Source organism: Falco rusticolus, chromosome 7 (genome assembly GCF_015220075.1).
Source record: "Falco rusticolus isolate bFalRus1 chromosome 7, bFalRus1.pri, whole genome shotgun sequence".
Classification (NCBI taxonomy): domain Eukaryota; kingdom Metazoa; phylum Chordata; class Aves; order Falconiformes; family Falconidae; genus Falco; species Falco rusticolus.
Window position 1 is genome coordinate 61,946,055 of NC_051193.1, and position 18,974 is coordinate 61,965,028.

At 41.4% G+C, this 18,974-nt stretch overlaps 1 protein-coding gene across 15 annotated transcripts in view; it reads right to left on the bottom strand.

The window, feature by feature from the left end:
• The window catches only part of RALGAPA1 (Ral GTPase activating protein catalytic subunit alpha 1), a 132,801-nt gene extending 120,689 nt beyond the window's left edge, over window positions 1–12,112 (bottom strand). For 6 of the 15 annotated variants that reach the window (XM_037393396.1, XM_037393394.1, XM_037393392.1 and 3 more), the window contains exon 1: window positions 11,743–12,112. In XM_037393396.1, the coding sequence (XP_037249293.1) occupies window positions 11,743–11,848 (106 nt within the window). In that variant the 5' untranslated portion in view covers window positions 11,849–12,112. The remainder of the gene's footprint in view (window positions 1–11,742) is intronic. The other 9 variants (XM_037393405.1, XM_037393400.1, XM_037393402.1 and 6 more) reach the window with 4 other exon arrangements.
• Window positions 12,113–18,974: the final 6,862 nt, after the last annotated feature.

The following is an 18,974-nucleotide window of genomic DNA, read 5'->3' on the forward strand; positions in this document are numbered from 1 at the left end:
ATACATGATGATTTATCTAGATTAATTTTAAATTGATCATTTTAAACGATCAATTCTTTCAAGCCTCAGTACACACCAAACCAAAAGACACTCCCTGTCCTGTTATTTGGCTACAAAGGAGTAGAGAAACTAGGTGGACAGAACAATTGTACGGAAGCACAGAAGAACAGGGAGACAGTATTTTAAAAGGTAAAACTCCCCCCTTTCAGAATATTGATGTGAAACAAAACTAAAAAAAAAAACCCCAAAAAAGCAACAAAACAAAAAAAAACACACCAAAAAAACCCATGAAGAAAGGTGAGGCAAATGAAACCTTTATACCCTTCACCAGCTCTATACCTTGAGGCATCTTCTTTCACTGTAGACCTATCTTTTATAAGTCTTCTTCTAATTCTCTACTGGATCATAGGTTTTTAACCCTTTTTAGAATTACATCAATCTTTATCATCTCGCATGACTGGATATACAGCTGATACAGTATAAAGCACAGAAACAATTGATTGAAAGCATGGCCAAAAGCACGGCATATTTTCAATCCTATTTTATTATGTAGCTCTAGAGGATTGTCAATCCAATTTTATCACAGATCTTGCTATAAGAGTTTCCAACACATGTTCAATTTTGACAGAATGCTTTGATACTGCAAATGTCTTGCATAATCAGTGTTGTGGAGCCAGAGTGTTTTCAAAGAAGACAAAAGCTAAGATCAACTCTTAAAGCAAAGCAGCTTGGATAGCAATAAACTTAGTGGTCCGGAGCGGCAAGCATGTGCCTGACAGTCTACAACTACCAAACCTCCAGTTGTGTAGAAACTGCTACACCACTTACAGATCAGCAGTTGAACTGCTAGAGGTTACAGTCTGAAATACTACAGTAAGGACAACAAAAAACAATTCCACTTCAAACAAACTAGGCCATGATTTTCAGGTGGTCAGGACAAGTGCACAAGAAATGGGGCTATAACTAGAACATGGGCACAACCATTATAACCATGTCACTCACGGGGCAGAACCTTAAGTGAGTTCTAGATAATGGGCAATAAAATAGAGCAGGAAGCAAATCAAAAGGGTTTGAGATACGAGGATTAAAGGCGGAAAAAAGCAATGACTGAGACTTTCAGGAGAAAGGAGGGTGGCAGAAAAATACGTGGACTAAAAGATTACCAACTGTGTATGGGAACTGCTCATAGAAAGCAGTGCAACATAGATGCAGAGGAGCAGAAAACACTAGTTCCAAACACTAAACGGATCAGAAGCAGTTAAACAGGGTCTCTGCCAGTCAACACACAGGAATGCTGCATTTTTGCAGGCACATTAAAAGTTTCGTTTCCTGAAATAGGCCCTCATTCTTTCCCCAGACATGGGTCAACTCTGAAGCAGAAAAATACAGCAACCTAACCAAATGTATTCTTTAAAGACTCAATCTTAACACAACAGTTCATAATTCTCGGAGACACTATTTCCACATACTTCAGGCAACAGACTTAAGGCTTGCCTACATAACCAGCTGAATAGTGATTCTCGTTTTACCACATAATTACTGTGTGACACGTGCACACACACCACTGGCACTGTGGTAAGGCATTCTGCCTTTCCAGAGTTCTGTTTGGGGTGGGGGGAATTTCAAAGGATGATCCTTTTTTATTATTATTTTTATTTATTTCTTACTTATTTCTTTAAGAACAATGTGGTGTCAACCACCTCAGAAAAGACTCAGAGGTGCACTGGTAGACCTCCACTCCTACAATTAACACCCAATTAACACTAAAGGCATACCTTCAAAATACAGCTATAGTCTGGAAGAGTAGGATGAAAGTAAAAAATTATTTGACTTGGCATTCTAACAAACGCATTTCACCATAATTTCTTCCCAGGGTCACATCTGATAGCATAATCAAAAGCAAGTTTTTGGAATTCAAACCAAACAGTTAACAACTGAATTCTTGCAATAAATTCCACCACTTCCGATGGAAGAGAATAAAAGCATAACATATTATTTAATGCAATTTTGTCCTGGAATTATCTGAAAATAATACTTTTTTAAAAACCCAAAATTTCTGTTACTGCTGAAAACCAGCTTTCCTTCTAAGGGGGGGGGGGGAGGGGGGGGGGGAGGGCAGAATACACTTGTGCATCTGACAGGTTTGCCACTTACAGCAAAAGAGAGCTTCTGCTCATCACTGAAGGACACCTATAGCGATTCGGTAAGCTGCTAGTCCCAAAATTTGGAACCTTGTATCAGTCAAGAAGTTTGGAACTCATTATGCATACCCTGACCAAGAACTATGGTAAAGAAGAAGAGTGAAAAAAAAATATTAGATACAGCACGGAGGTAACAATGTAGACCTTCAAAGAGTCTGACCTGGAAATCAGCTAGTCTGGCCACCTGCACAGCTCATTCCATTTCATAGATGCCTCCACACTGAACACAATCCACATGACCAACACATAGAGAGACTACTGCTCTCCCTGATTACTTTAACGTTAAAACTTTCAGCTATACGCTGCTGTTACAGCTTTCTTAATTAAGGATCTGATTCTGTCCCCCCAAATAAATATCTGGAAAACATTCAGTTCACCTTTATCCTTGTGATCGGCTAAAGATACAGCTCTTCAATTCTCTCACATTAAGCCATTTTCTCCAACACTAGGTCACTGTCTCTTCCCTATGCTCTCCCAAAGGATCACAAATGCTGCATAGAGAGGTAAAAATCATCACCTCCACAAGGAGCACATGTGTGTCCTTTTCACATAGCCTCGAACCGGGAATTTGCAGGAAGTTGCTTGCCTTTTTTGGCTACTTAATCTTTTCTGCCTTTTTAAGAAGAGAGACATAACCTCATTTCTACATGAAGTGGGGTTACACAGAAACAAGCTTTCATCCCTAACTTACCTTGCATATATTTATTTATTTATAAACAAAAGAACTTTGTATTCTCCTACCACAGATTCATGTAGCTAACACAAACTAATGCATCACTTGTGTTCTCGGTACTTGTGCCCAGACTGGGAGGAGAGAAGAACTCAGAAATAGATCTGGCACCATACAAAATAGTTCAAAAAGTTTCTCAGAATGGGAGAGGGGAAAATGGGACATGTATTCCAAAAATGTAGCAACCACAGCTTCTACTCTACAAAGCATAATTCCACTACACTAAATTCAGGTTTCCAGCATCATTTATGGAAGCTGTTTGTCAAGAAGACGCAGTTCTCTTCATGCCTCACAAGAGCAAGAAACTTAGATCTTTGCTGACTTTTCCTTAATAGTTTTCTGTAACTTAAAAATTGGTACGGATCTGATCTCTGCATTAACTCTGTGTGTTCAGTGGTGGTTTTGGGCATCTTAAGGGGTTTTTTTTGTTTGTTTTGTTTGGTTTTGTTCTGGTTTGTTTGTTTGTTTTTTTTAAGGAGAAAGTTACATTTAAGAACAAAAAGACACTGTACAGCTTCTCTGTCCTTTTCTTCCTCCCATAAAACTTTTCTAGAAGTAGCTTTAGTTTTTTCTGTGTTCAGCATTAAGAAGCTAAGTTACCTTTTTGGTTTATGTTTTAGAAGTTGTATTCAATTTACAGATTTATATTCTATTTTGATGCATGAAACAGAGAACCCAACTAGAAATGGAAAACTAGTTATCTAAGCTATTCATATGACCCTCGTTACAAGAGCATTCAAGTATCAGATCAACTGGAACGCATATTTCCATTAAATCCACTGAAATTTGGAAGTTCTACTATTCCCCGCCTTATGAGAGCTGTAACAATGAACTAAAGAAAAAAACACCCCAACACAACAATCAAAACAAAAAGCTCTCCACCTCTCCTACCAACTACTGTGCTTACAGGTAACTGTGCTTTTAGAAACTTTCTTACATTTTCAAGTGGCCAACTCTTTTCTTAAGAACTCATTTTCATGTATTTTGAAATGGCCAACTCTTTTGAAGGTTAATTGTTCAGAACTTTCTGAAATGTTACATTCTTCTCCAGTATCTCAGTAAGATACTCAAAGCTTAAGAGCCCACAGTGATCATTCTAGTAAGGATAGATTCTAGGCCAAATTTTCTTGCAGAAAATTTGTTCTGACACAGAACTCTGCCTGACAGTAAACCCGTTTGTTCCAATGCTTTTATTATAGTTCAGTTATCAGCATATCCCTTTATAACCAGGAATAATTTGCATCCACAAAAGTATTTCAATAAAGATGTAATCCTTTAATATTACTCATTAGAGGGAGGATACTATTTCACCAGCATATCATAGTTAGAATTACAACACAAGACTACCACCTCAAAGAGCTTAAAAATTACTTTGTCAGACGTAACACATGACCCAGAAAAAGCAACACAGATTTTTACTGTGTATTTAAATTTATAAGGAATCACCTGAGCCAGATTCTGCAAAGCTTACAAGTTTACATGTACAACACCCCAATCCTCTGTAGAAAGAGGATCTCAGTGGGCTTTAACTTACACAATTCACCTTCTCTGTTTATTTTGTTTTCTACATACTACCCTAAAAATTACTATAAACTAATCCACAGCATCTGTTACATATTTATAAACAAGTTGTGCTAGCAAGGGAAATGTATCTATACTATTTAGATGACCACCTGCTGTATGGAATTAAAATACTATAAAGGAGGTAAACTTGTACTTTCTGCACAGATCAGAATTTAAAAGGTAAACAATCAAAATACTGAACTTAAAAACTATAACAAAACTCCACACAGATCTTAGATATATATTAACTTTCCTAAAGAGAACATTAACATTCACCAGTTCACACAAAGCATTGCAGAAATTTACCATGCCATTTAACAGAATAGTCTACATCATTACAGATCAAGTTGTGGTTAATTTTACATTTGATTTTAAGCATTTCAGAATTTAATTGTATGTTTATATCTTAAATTGATACAACAGTTGCATAACAAAAACATTATCCTGCTTTTAAGTCACTTTCCCTCATCCTTACCCAAAAATAAAACACCAGTGACAACTGCAGCAAACAATGACCTGGAAGACAGCCAAACTTGGTCTATTCCTGTGAAGTGGAGGCCCATTATAGACTGAAGAGTTCAGTAACAATCTTCAGAACAAATTGGTGCCATTAGAAAGCAAGAGGTTTCTAAGCATCCTCAGTTTCAGTTAACATACAATCAAAATGGCAATAGAAATTGCTCATTCTTAATTCTGCAAACTGAAAAATTTAACTGCTGCTTTACAGCAAAACAGTATAGAGGTTCAGTCACAGACAGTCTCTCAAACAGAAAAGCATGTCATTTAGAAAGGTTAAGTGGAAAACCTCCACCTCCGCTGGAACTAACTGGTGGCTCTGGCACAGTTAACAGACTGTCAAAAGTGAAAGACCTGATAAACCAGAGCATTTCAAACAGGGAGCTACAACTGCAAAAGTGTTAAGCATGGGCTTCACATTAGCCCTTACCGTTTCAGACCACGAACAGCTATTCTAAAAAAACCAAGTATTTTTTAGAAGATTTTTTTTTCAAAGAAAATATTCTTGAGGTTTCTGGTACTGAAAAAGAAACACAGGAACTTTAGGAAATCTTTGCAAGTCCAAACTCCTGATCACCACCATCTTCTAGATTACAAATATACAGGGGGGAAAAAAAACCATGAATGAACAAGCAGGCTAACAGCATCAACGAACATCACACACATACAAACTGCTACACATTTCACCAGCAGTGCTCTATATGAATGAGCAGAAGCAGCTGACAGCTCTCCAAGCTAATTCTTTCAGGTTGCTTGCAGACCTTAGAATACTTACACTAGTAAACTTTTAAGATATGCTTCCCTAACAACTCACGCATGTTCCAGAACTTAAGCTTTTATTTAAGCAATTTCAAACACTTCCATACTAATGTACTTATTTTCATCCCAAACTGTCACAAGGCTAAACCCACACAGACCTTTCCTTTGCCTGACCCTGGCAAGCGAGCCACACTGGCTGCTGCTGCTCTCTGCAAGTCGAGTGTAACATTAGCCAAAATCCTAAAGCAAAGCAGTTCTTCCCCCTTTGCTCCTGGCCAAAACAGAACAGAATGGGTTCAGGGTTAAGTCAAAACTGATAGAACATCAAGTCTCATTTCTTAAACTGCACGCAACCCACAGCCAAATCCGTGAATTACAGTGGTGAAATGTCCTCTGCAGTTAGAATTACCAGGAAAAAAATAAAATCTACAACTCTTGCCAAAAATAATAGCTTTGCACATCCACAGAAACTTCTGGAACAGCTTTCTCCAAAGAAAATTCCAAGCAGCTAGTTTTGCTGTAGCTTCTCACTTGCCTCTCACTTTAACAACCATAAAACATTTTTCATTTATTAGAGTATATAAGTGATATTGTAACGAGTGATGTAGATGATGTGCAACACCAATGAATGCCATCTAGCTGAAGCATTAGGGCTGAATGCCAGTGGAATAGATTATTTAAATTAAAATTCCTTTAGACAAATGCAATCTCTATTTAAATATATTGTTTAATATTAAACAACGTATCAGAATGGATGTCCAACGCAGTGTTTCATTCTGTCCAGTATAGCCTGACTGCTCCCTTTCAGAGATTGCCTACATGAGACGTTGAACACTAACCAACCACCAAGAATAACAAAACAAAATAATAAAAAACTACCCCATACTTCAAATACTCTGTTCTCTTAGCATATGTTTTACAGGCATTCTCTCCATGGTTCCCAGAGACGAAATCAGTGTATTTTTAAGGTATCAGATGCAAATAAAATGATTTATGAGAAACAATATATTCCTAATATATTCCTTTTTCCTTTACTCTGGATTAACAGATGACAGGCCTGTAAATCCTACTCTAAAATAAAAAAAAAAAAAAAAAAAAGGGTGTGGGGGAATTTCTCTGACCGATTCAGCCCTAAAAGTAAATGTTAAACAAAGTATATTCATTTGACTCGCACATAATAAGATTAAACAGAAATCATTAAATATTTAGGGGGGTTAGCTTTTTCTTTTTTAAATACATATATTTACAAATTCTGACAAACTACAAATTCAACAGGTAGCAGCAACATATTTGATATCAAACTAGAATAAAACAAGAAGCTAATATTGTTAAGGTATGATGTTATGAAACGGTCCCATATCTAGCTGCCTTAATTATTTACAGAGTTCTCAAAGCACTGTTTTAACAAAAGGACAAACGAAGCATGACTTGATGCTTGAAGGATTACTAGAACAAACTTTCATGAACTATCATTTGAAACTCACAGAATTTTAGTTTGATACTGAAGTCTGATTAATCAGCGCAAAACTGGTAAGAACAGCGCAATGCTGTTTCCACGTTATTTCCTCTTAACAATCCTAAAAATTGCAATTAGTTGCTAATCCACTGGGGACCGCTAAAAAATTTTTCTGGAAGATCATAGGCTTCATTCTGCAGTCAATACCTAATTCCATAAAGTACACTGTGTGCCCCCGATCTGCTAGAAAAGTCTCAGTGATTATACCTGCACTAATTGAAGCTGGCAGCTTTCCTTATAGCAGGGCCTCATTTCTGACAAGGCTGAGCCACTGTCATACAAGGGAATTCCATTCGACGTTCCCACTCAAGGTTGATACGCTCTTAACCACCACGGTAGCGGACACTGAACAAAACTGTTACAGCCTTTCCAGCATACAGAAACAAGACAGAAGAATACTTTGACAAAAAGTCACATATTGAACAAGATTGCATTAGGGAACTGGATGAGACTGAAAGTCCTAGAACGAAGAAGTAGAGGGGGGGAAAAAAAAAAAAAAAAAAAAAAAAAAAAAAAGAGGGGGATGAATACTTCCCTACTAGAAGAACCTAATACGACTCAAGACAATCAAATCTCTTAAAGCAGATAGCTCCAGCTGTGTCAAGAAAAATACAGCAGCAGGAAAACAATGAAAAGCTGATTACCTTCGCTCACAGACTGCTATGTCCCAGGATATGAGATGTCCGTATCTGTCCGATTTTTCTTAGTGATAATAATATTTATTACTACTTGGAGGTCTCCTAAAAGGCTTTAAGCTCTATTGAAAAAAACCTCATGCCTGTGACATGCATTAATTGGTCACATGTTATATTTACTTTAGCGAATAACAATATCAATTCTGAACTGGTCACCTGAATTTCACCATTTTCCTTGGTTCCTGAATTATGAAAAAGGCTGAATAGAGACATGCTGAAGCAGAACAGAGAACCAGCCAGAGACAGGACATTGGAGTGAAGTGGCAAAGAGCAGTTATCTACCAGGGTTTCAGGAAAAAAAAAAAAAAAAAAAAAAGACACCTACACACACACCTTCCAACAAAAAAACCCAAGCAAATGCACCTCCTTGTATGCCTATAACTGATAGTTAGTCTAGCACTCAGTAGCTTCTCAAAGCAAAAATCTTTTACTGTAACTTCAAATTTGGTAGGCCTTAACAGACTTTTATTTCCTAGTCTTTTTCATAGATGTTTGGTTTCTCCATTATCTGCCCCTACAGAAAGAGATTCCAAAGCTTTCAATGTCTTTTCACTTTGAAGTTTTACACTTATCTGAGTCATTCCCATATCTAAATCCTCCATATACTGACAACAGCAGTAAGACTACTAAAGCTGCAATGACATTTGGTGTCATGGTACACCACCGTTCCACAAAGACACAAAATTTTCTATATTCTTTAGGCAGACTGTTTTTACTAAATTTAAACCGAGTTGTCACCAATGACAAGATACTTTTCCTGAAACAATACAACTCACTGCACTCCAAGTTATCTTGTAAAAGGCATTTAAATAAGTCCATCTAATGTACGCTACTTCTTTATTTGTTAAAAATAAATGTCACTTGCCTTTGTGCCATCCATTCACTTAGCTTCGTGTAAGGTTCTCAGAAACTGTTCTGTCTCTTCTGTCCTTTACTAACATACTGTATTATCTTCAATACTTTTAGATGATGCCTGACTTGCACCATTGCCTTGCAGGATCCAACTGTCAATCTTTTAGCATAATGACATTTTTAGATTTCTCCTCTTTGGCTAATAGACAACCAGCAGTCTATAATTCACAAGCACTCACCTCTTTTCATTGCTATTCCATTATTTTAGCTTATTGGAGTACTGCTTTGGATGCCCCAATAAAATAGAGGGCAAGCAAATGTACTCCCTTTCCTCCCCTCAAGTCTTAACCAAGAATCCAAGGCCACACTTCAGTTTATCATTGCTGAACCAAAGACTAAAAAGTACAACAACAAAAATTAACTCTGGTCCCATACACCTTGCAGGCCTACTGAAAGGATTTTAAGCTTAAGAACAAGAGAAAATTCTCTCCTCCTGGATACGAAACAGCAGTCTCCAGTATGCAGGGGCTAAGAGCAATGAACAAGACAAATCATTTTTCATTCATAAAGACGCTGAACAGTGCTGAACTGAGATTTCCTCCCTTCTCCCCTCAGATAGTCTGTTGGCAATAGCTAGCTTGGCTCCCCTGAGCACATGGAAACATGCCAATTATTATGCTGAGGGAGTTGTCACTGAAGAAAAAAGATAAACAGGAAAATGCAGCAATACACTGCTCAAGCTGCAGGATGATGTCTGCATGCGAAGCCACCTCAGGCAGCAGTCTGTCTTAGGTTGGCACATTATTTCTGTCATCTGGTCCTGCAGACTAGCCAAAGAAACAACTGGAGAAGAAAGTGCATAGAGCTTATGCTTTGAAAACCAGTTTTTAGGAAGCAGGGAAATTTAATAAGGCAAGGAAGTGATCACAGCAGAAGATGGGCTTCAAATAATCTGCTACATACTCCTCTTGCACTACAATAGGAATACATAAACATCCTAGTCCCCTTGTCCCCCAAAAAAAGACCTTGCGTTTGTACCTTGCGCATCTAAGAATACCTGCACAATGATAAATCTTGTAGATCCACCCGAGACAGGCAATCTGAAGAGTACAGTTACAACCTTTCCTACTCACACAGTCATACACTGTATTCTGCCAAACTTGGAGAAAGGATATCTGGAGCTGTGCTTCAAAGGTTGAGACATACACGTGTGCAGGTGGGGAAAGGGGAATGGCCATCACATGAAAACATGCCCCAGCAGATTTAGTCTGTCCTACAGCCAGTAAGCAGAAACCTTAGACTAGACAGGAAGGAACATCTGCTTGACAGAAAGCTCACGGCTTGCACCTTAACAGAATGCATTCAAGTATCAACAAAGCTAAAGGAAAATCTTGTAAATAAAAGACGAGCAACTGAAGCATCAAATCTAGAATAGATTTGATCAAGATCACACAGACTGTTTTGCAGACTAAAGCAAAACTAGATATATTCAACATATTTTAGCATTAGGAAACCTAAATTCAGAGAGGCAGTTTCTTTATAATGCTCTTCCCTCTTAAGTTTCAACTGCTGATGTAGCTAAAAACAAATATACACCAACATAAAGCAAGCCACAACTGGCTCCATACAGCTAGTTAAGAAGAGTGTTAATATTCTGAGTGAGACAAGAGGGTACCTCTGGCTACTGAAGTGTCCTGGACAGCTAGCTACACAACTATTCCCCATTTCAAGTCTAAATAATTATTATGCTACAGAAAATAAGTTATGCAGCAGCAGATGCTGCCATACAGGAACACCTGTTCCTTCAAACACCAATACAGAAGGAAAAAAAGGAGTAATAACCATTTTCCTTTGAAAGGAAAGAATCCAGCTTTTGAGGCTAAGGTATTTAAATAACCCCAGACTATGGGCAGAACTCAAAATAATCTGTTCAGTACTCTGTGCTAAATACAGAACACAGTTGCTCTTGACCCAGCTCTGCTCACACGTTAATAAACTGCCAGAAGCAACACAGGCATTTACAGAACTGAAGGGCCCAAAAGGCGCTCTGGAGCAAACTTCTTTTTTCAAGGGCAGCTTGATGACAACGACTTACATTTTTATAAACACAGGCAACTAACAGATATTTTGGAATATTTTACTCTGTTTTTTCTCTACTTTTTTTTCCATTATGATATATATATATATTCTATATGATTACCATTTCTAATTCAGTGATTAGGTTAAACAGCAGCTCACATGGAACCGCGGCAGCACGTAAAGTGCTTATGTTCCCCCCTTGACCAACCTCCTTGACCAACTGCAAACCAGAAGTGTTTTAGGACTAGCTGTATGAATGCTGACCTACATCTACTCTAGCGAGCACTTACTATTGTAGCTCTTACCTCGAAAACACACACAAACACAAGTCGTTACTGTAAGCATTTAGGGGAGATGGATTAATAGGAGGGAGTCACAGGCACCATTAGTGCTCCCAGCCACTTCTACCGAGGCGCACCGACTTAGCAGCATTTATGTAGCTCTAGAGAATAACTGACGGGGGAAGCACACAGGCTTTTCGCCTCCCATCTACAGCTGCCAAATGAATTGCACCCTCAAAGGCGGTAGGAATCTGCCTGGCTCGGTACGACGGCGAGGAGCGGCGCATCCCCCGCCGCGGCCCCGGCACACCGCTGACGCCCCGCCGCCGCCGGCCCCGCGATACCGGGCACGGAGCCCCCGCCGTGCCGAGGCGGGGCGAGGCTGGGTCCGGGCCGGGGGTCCCTCTCCGGAGCAGAGCCCCGAGTCCGCCTCCCGCTCCGCCGCCCAGCCGGCCCCTCTACGTTCCCGGTCCTTCCCACGGCAGGACTGGGGGCCGGCGGCCCGCGGGCCGTGCCCCGGCGCTGCCCCCCTCCCTCCCGGCCGCCTCACCGATGAGGACGCGCAGGTGCTTGAGGCGGGTGAGCGGGTCCTTGCGGGTGTCCAGCACCTTCTGCGTGGATTTCCGCACGTCCCCGTGCGGCTTCTTGGAGAACATCCCGCCGGGCCCGGCCCCGGCGCCGCGCTCCAGAGGCGGACAGCGGCCTCCGGATCCGCCCGCTCCGGGGCCCCTACATAGCCAGCGGCGGCGGCAGCGCCGCCTCCTCCTGCCTCCGACTCCGATGCGGCGGGGGTGGAGGAGCGCGGCGCAGGTCCAGCTCCCGCGGGCCCGGGGGGGGCCGGGCCGGGCCTAGACTCCCCCTTCCTCCTTCCCTCGTTCTCCTCCCGCTGCTTCACGACAGCCGTCAGGTACGACCCCAGGCGTCCCTATGGCAACCGCGCCGTGACGTCACGGGCGGCGCTCCCCCGCGCACCTCCGAGGCGCGGCGGGCGGGGAGCAGGCGGCGGGGCGGGGGCGCTGCGCCCGCCCGGGGATGGAGCGCGACCGCCGGGGGCTCGCTGCGGGATCCTCCGCGCAACGCGGCAACAGCGACTGGTGCAGGAAACTCTTATTCCAGCTGTTCATAAGTGAAATATAAAGCTCATCCCGTTACACAGCTGCTTCTGCCCATGCGGGGATCCTGAAGCGTAGTGATGTAAGGCAGGAATCCCGTGGGGAATAAGGAAATAAAAGCCAGGCGGGGGCCGTATCCACCAAGGCAGTGACTCCAAACCTTTACTCAAGCCTCAGTTGTGCAACCGGCGACGATGCGTCTCGTAGTTCCTCTTTCCACACCGGTCCTCAAAGTGCTGCAACTCCTCGCCCCAGCTTCTGCCCGGAGCCGCCGCCTCCCTGTGCGGCTGCCGAGGCTGAGCCGCCGCCCGGGGCCGGGGCCGGGGCCGCCGGGTCACTCCCGCTCTCGGTGGGGCGGTCGTCCCCGCGCTGCAACTACGGCAAAGCCGGGGACGGGCTGAAGAGCCCGCATTTGTGCCGGTGCACAGAGAGGCCCGCAGCAACAGCCAGGGAAATAAATGTACGCGGTGCCATGTAAATGCTGCCCAGGGCTGAATTAGTAATACTGAAAATGCCCAACGTGTCTTCTAAAATCCTGACATCGCTTTACAATAATGAAACTTACGACATAGAGGCTTCTTGGACTTGGCGATGGGCAGCTGTTCTCGTATCATTCAAGACTCATGATTTCCAGTGTCTCTTTGTCTATTTTTAAATAGTCCCCGGTGCTGGGTTTTGCCTTGAGGAAACCCAGTTCCCTGAGCTGAGAGCCTGATTGCAACAGCTGGAGCTTTTAATATTGGCAATATTTAACTATTCAGGACTAGTTATAAAATTGTAAGAATTGTCAGCATTTATGTACCTGTTACATAAATAACCTGAGTAACCGCACGTCCAATAACAGTTGATGTTAAAGGCATAAGGGCGGTGGGATCCAGTTAGCAGGGGATCAGTGAAGGAATTGGTGTGGTCTGCCCTAAAGCACCTCATATTGTACCTGTAAATAAGATCTGAAACTAGCAACGTTGGGTAATAGCTAATATTACAATTATTTATTTTACCATGACACAGTACGTTTTGGCTTTCTAAGATCCGACAATCACACATTACATGCTTTGTTTTCTAAATTCCATGAATTCTAAGCATATTTTTGTATTTTAACAATCTTTTAAAAATATCTTTTCTTTGGAGGTTTTCCTTGCTTTTCTGATAGCTTTTAGGTCTTTATCTCAAGACAGAGCTTTAAAAATAATAAATGACAGGAGGGAGCAGTGTTAACCAAGATAATAATGGCTTCTACAGAGAACCTCCTCAGGCAGAGCACACCAGGCAGGAAGGGCATGTTCTACGCACGGCAAAAGCCATGATCTTGCAAAGGCTTGACTCTGAAGCATGTGACTTCGATGCCTTTGATTATGCATGGAGGACAAGGTTAGAAAATAGCAGGATTAGTTAGGGAGGGGTTAGGTTCTGCTGCATTCCAGGTGGTTATTACTGTACCCAATTCTTTCCATTTCCACTTTACAGAAAGAACTTTTCAAGTCTTCTTGTCCAGCTGTGAGGGGACCCCTAAGTTTAACTGAACTTTTAAAGGAGTAGTGTAGACAATTAAGTGCTGCAGAACTTTTTTCCCCTTCTTTTAACTCTCTCTACACAGCCCCACAGGGCACTCAAAGTAGTGGGAGCAACTGGGTCACATACCATCAACTAACTTCTCACAGTTCACCTAGGATTTATGATTTCCAAAGAATTAATCTGTTGCCAAGTACTTCAAAAAACATGAGTATTTTTTGATATATCAAAGAGAGCACAAACCCTTCAGTTCTAGCCTGCTTCAATAGTTCACATTTCAAATGGATAGATTATGGTTTGGATTCTTGCATTCACCCCCTGAAATCCAAGTTTCTGTAACTCTTGTTCAACTAATATTTATACCTCATTAACGTACATGATTAAAAATGAGCTAAAATTACTCAGAATTTCACTAAGTATTAACTTATTTCTGGTAGCTAGCATGAGTTATAAACCTGATCCCTCAGAGGTGTGTGCTTATATTCCACTGAAGAGCTTTTTGCCCTCACAGTCCTTCAAGAGAAAACCATAAATTTAATTTTTTTAAAAGTGTTCCACTGCTTCTTATGTCTTCGTATTTAGCTCAACAGCTGATCCTTTTGAGGCTTTTTTCTAAGTACTCCCATTTCTACTTTTCTGTACTACCCTCCACAGTTTCCTTCCTATAGGAGTTGTCTTGCTTTTGAGAAAGAAGCCTCTTTAAATTGCACCCTGGGCATTAGGATGGTGTGTTGCAATCCTCTGGGTATATGGCTTTGCCTGTGCTACAGTATTCCTGTTTGGGAACCACCCTGAGAAACAATTTTTTTAGTTAAATTAATTGGCAACTATTTAATTTGAGAAAAATACTCCCAAACCTAGATATTTAAGGTTTGAATAGCCAAAACCAGGGTTCTGTATAGTTTAGTACTCTAGTGTAATGTATTGATACTGGAGATGCTGGCCACTTTGACCTAAGCAGTCAAATTATCAGGATCCTGTAAGATATTTCTAATATGAGAATAATGGAACAGTTAGCTGGGGTTTTTTTTGACAAAATCCTGTTCCTGTCCAAAAAAAGCACGAAATCCCATTTCATTAGCACAACCCTGTACCTCACAAAAGAAATCTGGAATTTATATGCTTCTGTAATTAAGGGTAAGACCTCTTCATGAGCTCATACTCTCCTGAGCAACCAATTCTTGCTTTATTGCTTTTTTTGTTAAGCCGTGCATCAGCATTAATACCCTTGTGTGAGCATCTGGTACAAGGTCAAACAATGCAGTCTTTCCAATCACCAAAGATCCCGACTGAATGCATTTTTCCATGAGCTACAGAATTAATGAAGCCAGATTTCCTCTGAATTTGTATTCTATCCACTGAATGCCATGTATCACCTCCTTCCGTGACCATAAAACTTCCTTTGCCTAGTCCTCCCTACTTGTTTGAGATGGGCAGGAGGCTGGACTGCAGTTAAGTCTTAATTACATATATACAGGTTGGTGAACTCACCGCTGTCCTTTGGAAGGGTAAAAGCTAAGTTACACGTTTCCCGCTGTGGGACATTAATAGGGGTTCCTTGTTCTAGATACTGTGTCACAAAACACACAAAAACTTGGTGTCTTTAACACTTGTGCTGTTCTGTAAAATTAGGTCTAAATTAGACAATGGCTGCAAAAGTAGCAGGGAGAGTGCAAGTGAGAAAAAAAAAAAACAACCAACCCAAACCAAAACCAACCCAACCATCATTACCTAAGCTTTGTTTTCCTAACATGCTAGGACTATGTCAGCCATGCTCAAAGAACAGAAGGGATATATGGCCTATCATGACAAGAAACTTTCCTACATATGAGTTATTTTCAACTGATGTAACCATTACTAATTCCTCTCCAGTGGTACCAGAGAATTAGACTTTTGCTGTGCAAAGTCACCTCCAACTCACAATGTTTGAGTTCTAATGTAAGCACTAGCACCCATATCTGATATGAAAGAGGTTTTGAAATGTGAATACACTGCTGATACAGTGGCAGTTGCAACTTCTTTTTTAACTGAAAGTACTCACTCTCTCTCAGCCACTGAGATGTTTTCTTTTTCTTTCCCAACTTACGAAATAAGTTATGAAATAACTTTTGCAATATTGACAAACCCACTAAAAAACTTGCAGAAGAGAAAAGCTCTGCAGAAACTCTGCATGTCTGCTAGCCTCTAGGGGAGACCCAATTTTTCACATATTTCTTCCTTTTCATCAAAGGAAATATTTTGCCCCCAATCTCTCCCCTTATCTTACCTGCAGAAGTAAGCAGGGCCTTTTATAAATAAGTCATATCTCTTTGAGTTTGTTTTGATTAGTAGCTCTAACCTTACTTTACACCATTTGCAGCATATATCAGAATATCTTGCCTAGATAATATACAAGCTGAGGGAGGAACATGATCCAACAGTCCTCAAACATAGCTGGTAGCTTGCACACCGTGACTGCTACTTTAACTTGTTGCTGACCTTGTCCTGCAGGGAAAATAGTCTTTTCAGTGTTCTTATGACCCACCTCCTAATACTGCACTTTGAAACTGAGGGTGAAGAATCTGATTTAATTTGATAGAGCATCCAGTGTATAATTTCTTTGTGTTACTAGATAAAAATTATTTCAAGTGGCATAATTTGTTTTGCCAGAGTTCACAAACACCCCACTACTACCACTTCTTTCTTAAGCCATACTACAGATGAGGCCCAAGAACTGCCTAAAACCTCACATGTATCTTTCAGATAAATTTCTCATGAGTCTTTTCTCATTGTTAATAACACATACTGATAGACTTGGCTAATATGTTGATGCCCTATCCACTTTGGAGGACCTTACACCCCACAATAAAAATTGTGATGACCAATCCAAGACAAACTACATTTTCAAACTGGGAGAAACTCCCAATGAGAAGATACATCAAACTCATTAAGACTATATTGGATCAAATACAGTAAAAGCTCTTTCATCCCTGCTTCTCCTTGAAGGTTTCGTCTACATCTGTATCCTGCTGATTCATGTTACTTATCTTCGGCTTCTCCATAATCTTCTTGTCAGAAATATTCAGGTACTATGCAGTTACTCACTACAACAAAAGCTGGCAGTCAGGTTGATATTCATAAAACTAGTAACTGCTTTTCAGATTCTAATGATACATGTTTCCACTTACTGTCTCCATTCAACAAATTAGGTGCAAAATTACAGCTCTGCTTCCTAGCTTTTTCTGAAGATGTCTGGTCTGATAGCCACCATCCTTGCACCAGGTACCACTTTTCTGTGTTTCACAGATGTGATTCAATAGCCAGATTCAGATAACTGGCTAAAGTGCCCAGATTAGGTCGTAGGAAGCTGATTGCCTGCATTTCCAGCTTTTCCTCTTCCCAAGCTGGGAAAAGAGACTTCACCATTTGTCAAGGTCTGCACTGGCCAGCATTTCATTTATAACGATTGTTATCACATCCAAATTTTTTTCAGTACCAGCTTTCAACAGAATTGCCAGTTTTGAATTTTACATTGTTGCCAGCTGGCCCTGTTAATGGACTATGTCTCTTTCTAATTGTTAAGAAATACCACATACCAGCTGTTAATCCCCACTTCACCATTAAATGTAGAGCCAAGCTGATAAACATGATGACAATCACCTTCTTCTTAACGTCTCTTTTAGTCTGATGAAGAGTATAAGACACGATCCAGAAAAATATCATAGTTTTATAGGCACTTAATGTTTCCTTTCACTTATCTTGATAAAGTTATCAATCTACAGCCTGGTCCTCTGGTAGCTGACTGGATTCCTGGCTGGTATGTGCACACAGTAAGACACAAATCTTTGCAAGTCCTCTAGTAAGCCAGAGAGAATTTAATCTTTCTCCTCTCCTTCTAGAACGCGTCTGGCCCTAGACAGCTGATTAAGATAGGTGTTGCCACTTTATATGTTAAGGGCTTATAGGTGGTCTGATTAATTTAATATTTCTGGGAACAAATTATAAGCTGCCACTAGTGCTGTGCCACCATATATAGTTCCTGGAAATATCCTTTTCTCTTAGCTTTTCTAGCACTCTATTTGGACAGTCAGGTTAACATCAACCAGTACCTTCCCTTCCCACCCTCCCCCTCCCCCCCGCCCCCCCTTCTTTTTTTCCTCTTTTCAAGACAGTAGATGTTTGTATTACATTAGCTGGGTAACGCCCCCCCTCTCCTGGCTAAAACCAGAATAGAAGCAGCATGTAAAATCACGTATTACTAAAAAAATTTCTGGCTCAATTCCCCATCTCAGTTGCTGATTTCCACTGTGGCATGGGAACTTTGATTCCCTTCCGGGGCTTATTTTTAGCTCCCTTAGTCTAGTTCCAGCTGTTTGGATAGGAAATTACAATCAGGCCAAAGGTTTCCTGCCATTCCTTTCCCTGCAACGGTTTCCAGCTTGCTTTTTTTTTCTAGTCCAGAGTGTTTGATTCCTAGTCTTTTTTATCTTGCTAGTCAAAACGCAACACTTGAATTTGGAATTCTTAGACAATTTTCGTTTCTGGTTTCTTTTTGTCAAATCCCAGCAGATCCCCTGAAGGGAAATTTCAGGTCCAGTTTGTGAAAGTCACTGGTTTTCTTTGAGGACATCTGCAGCTCGTTTCAGGCCTTCACCTGGCTCCTTTCAGCCATTTGAGTATCAGGCATCACTACTAACACTTTTGCTATGTTAGCTCCAAGGCTGGTATACCTTTAAAAATGAGTTGCGTGGTAAGTTTTTAAAACTTTGAACCAACACTCGGCCACCTTTTGGGTTCCTGCAAGTTGCTTCTAAACAGGAGAAAAAAAACCGGACACAAGGCAGATTGCTGTCGCTCTGTTAAACAACCGGGAACATTAAAACAACCCGGCCGCGCTGCTCCGGGCTGACGCCCCGGCGCGCTCCCACCGCCCCCGCCTCGCCCGGCAGCGCGGAGCATGCGCGGGGCGCGGAGCATGCGCGGCCGGCAGCGCGCCTTGCCAGCACCTTGCCGTGCCCCGCGGGCGGCGGGCCGGGGGAGCGGGGCCCGAGGGCGGCGCGGCGGAGCGCTTGGGGAAGGGTGAGGCCGGAGAAGTAAGCGTGTTCTCGGCACCCGCAGCTGCCTGCTACTGCGGATCGAGGAAAGCGCTCGCTCCGGTGTGCGCTGCAGCACTTTAAGA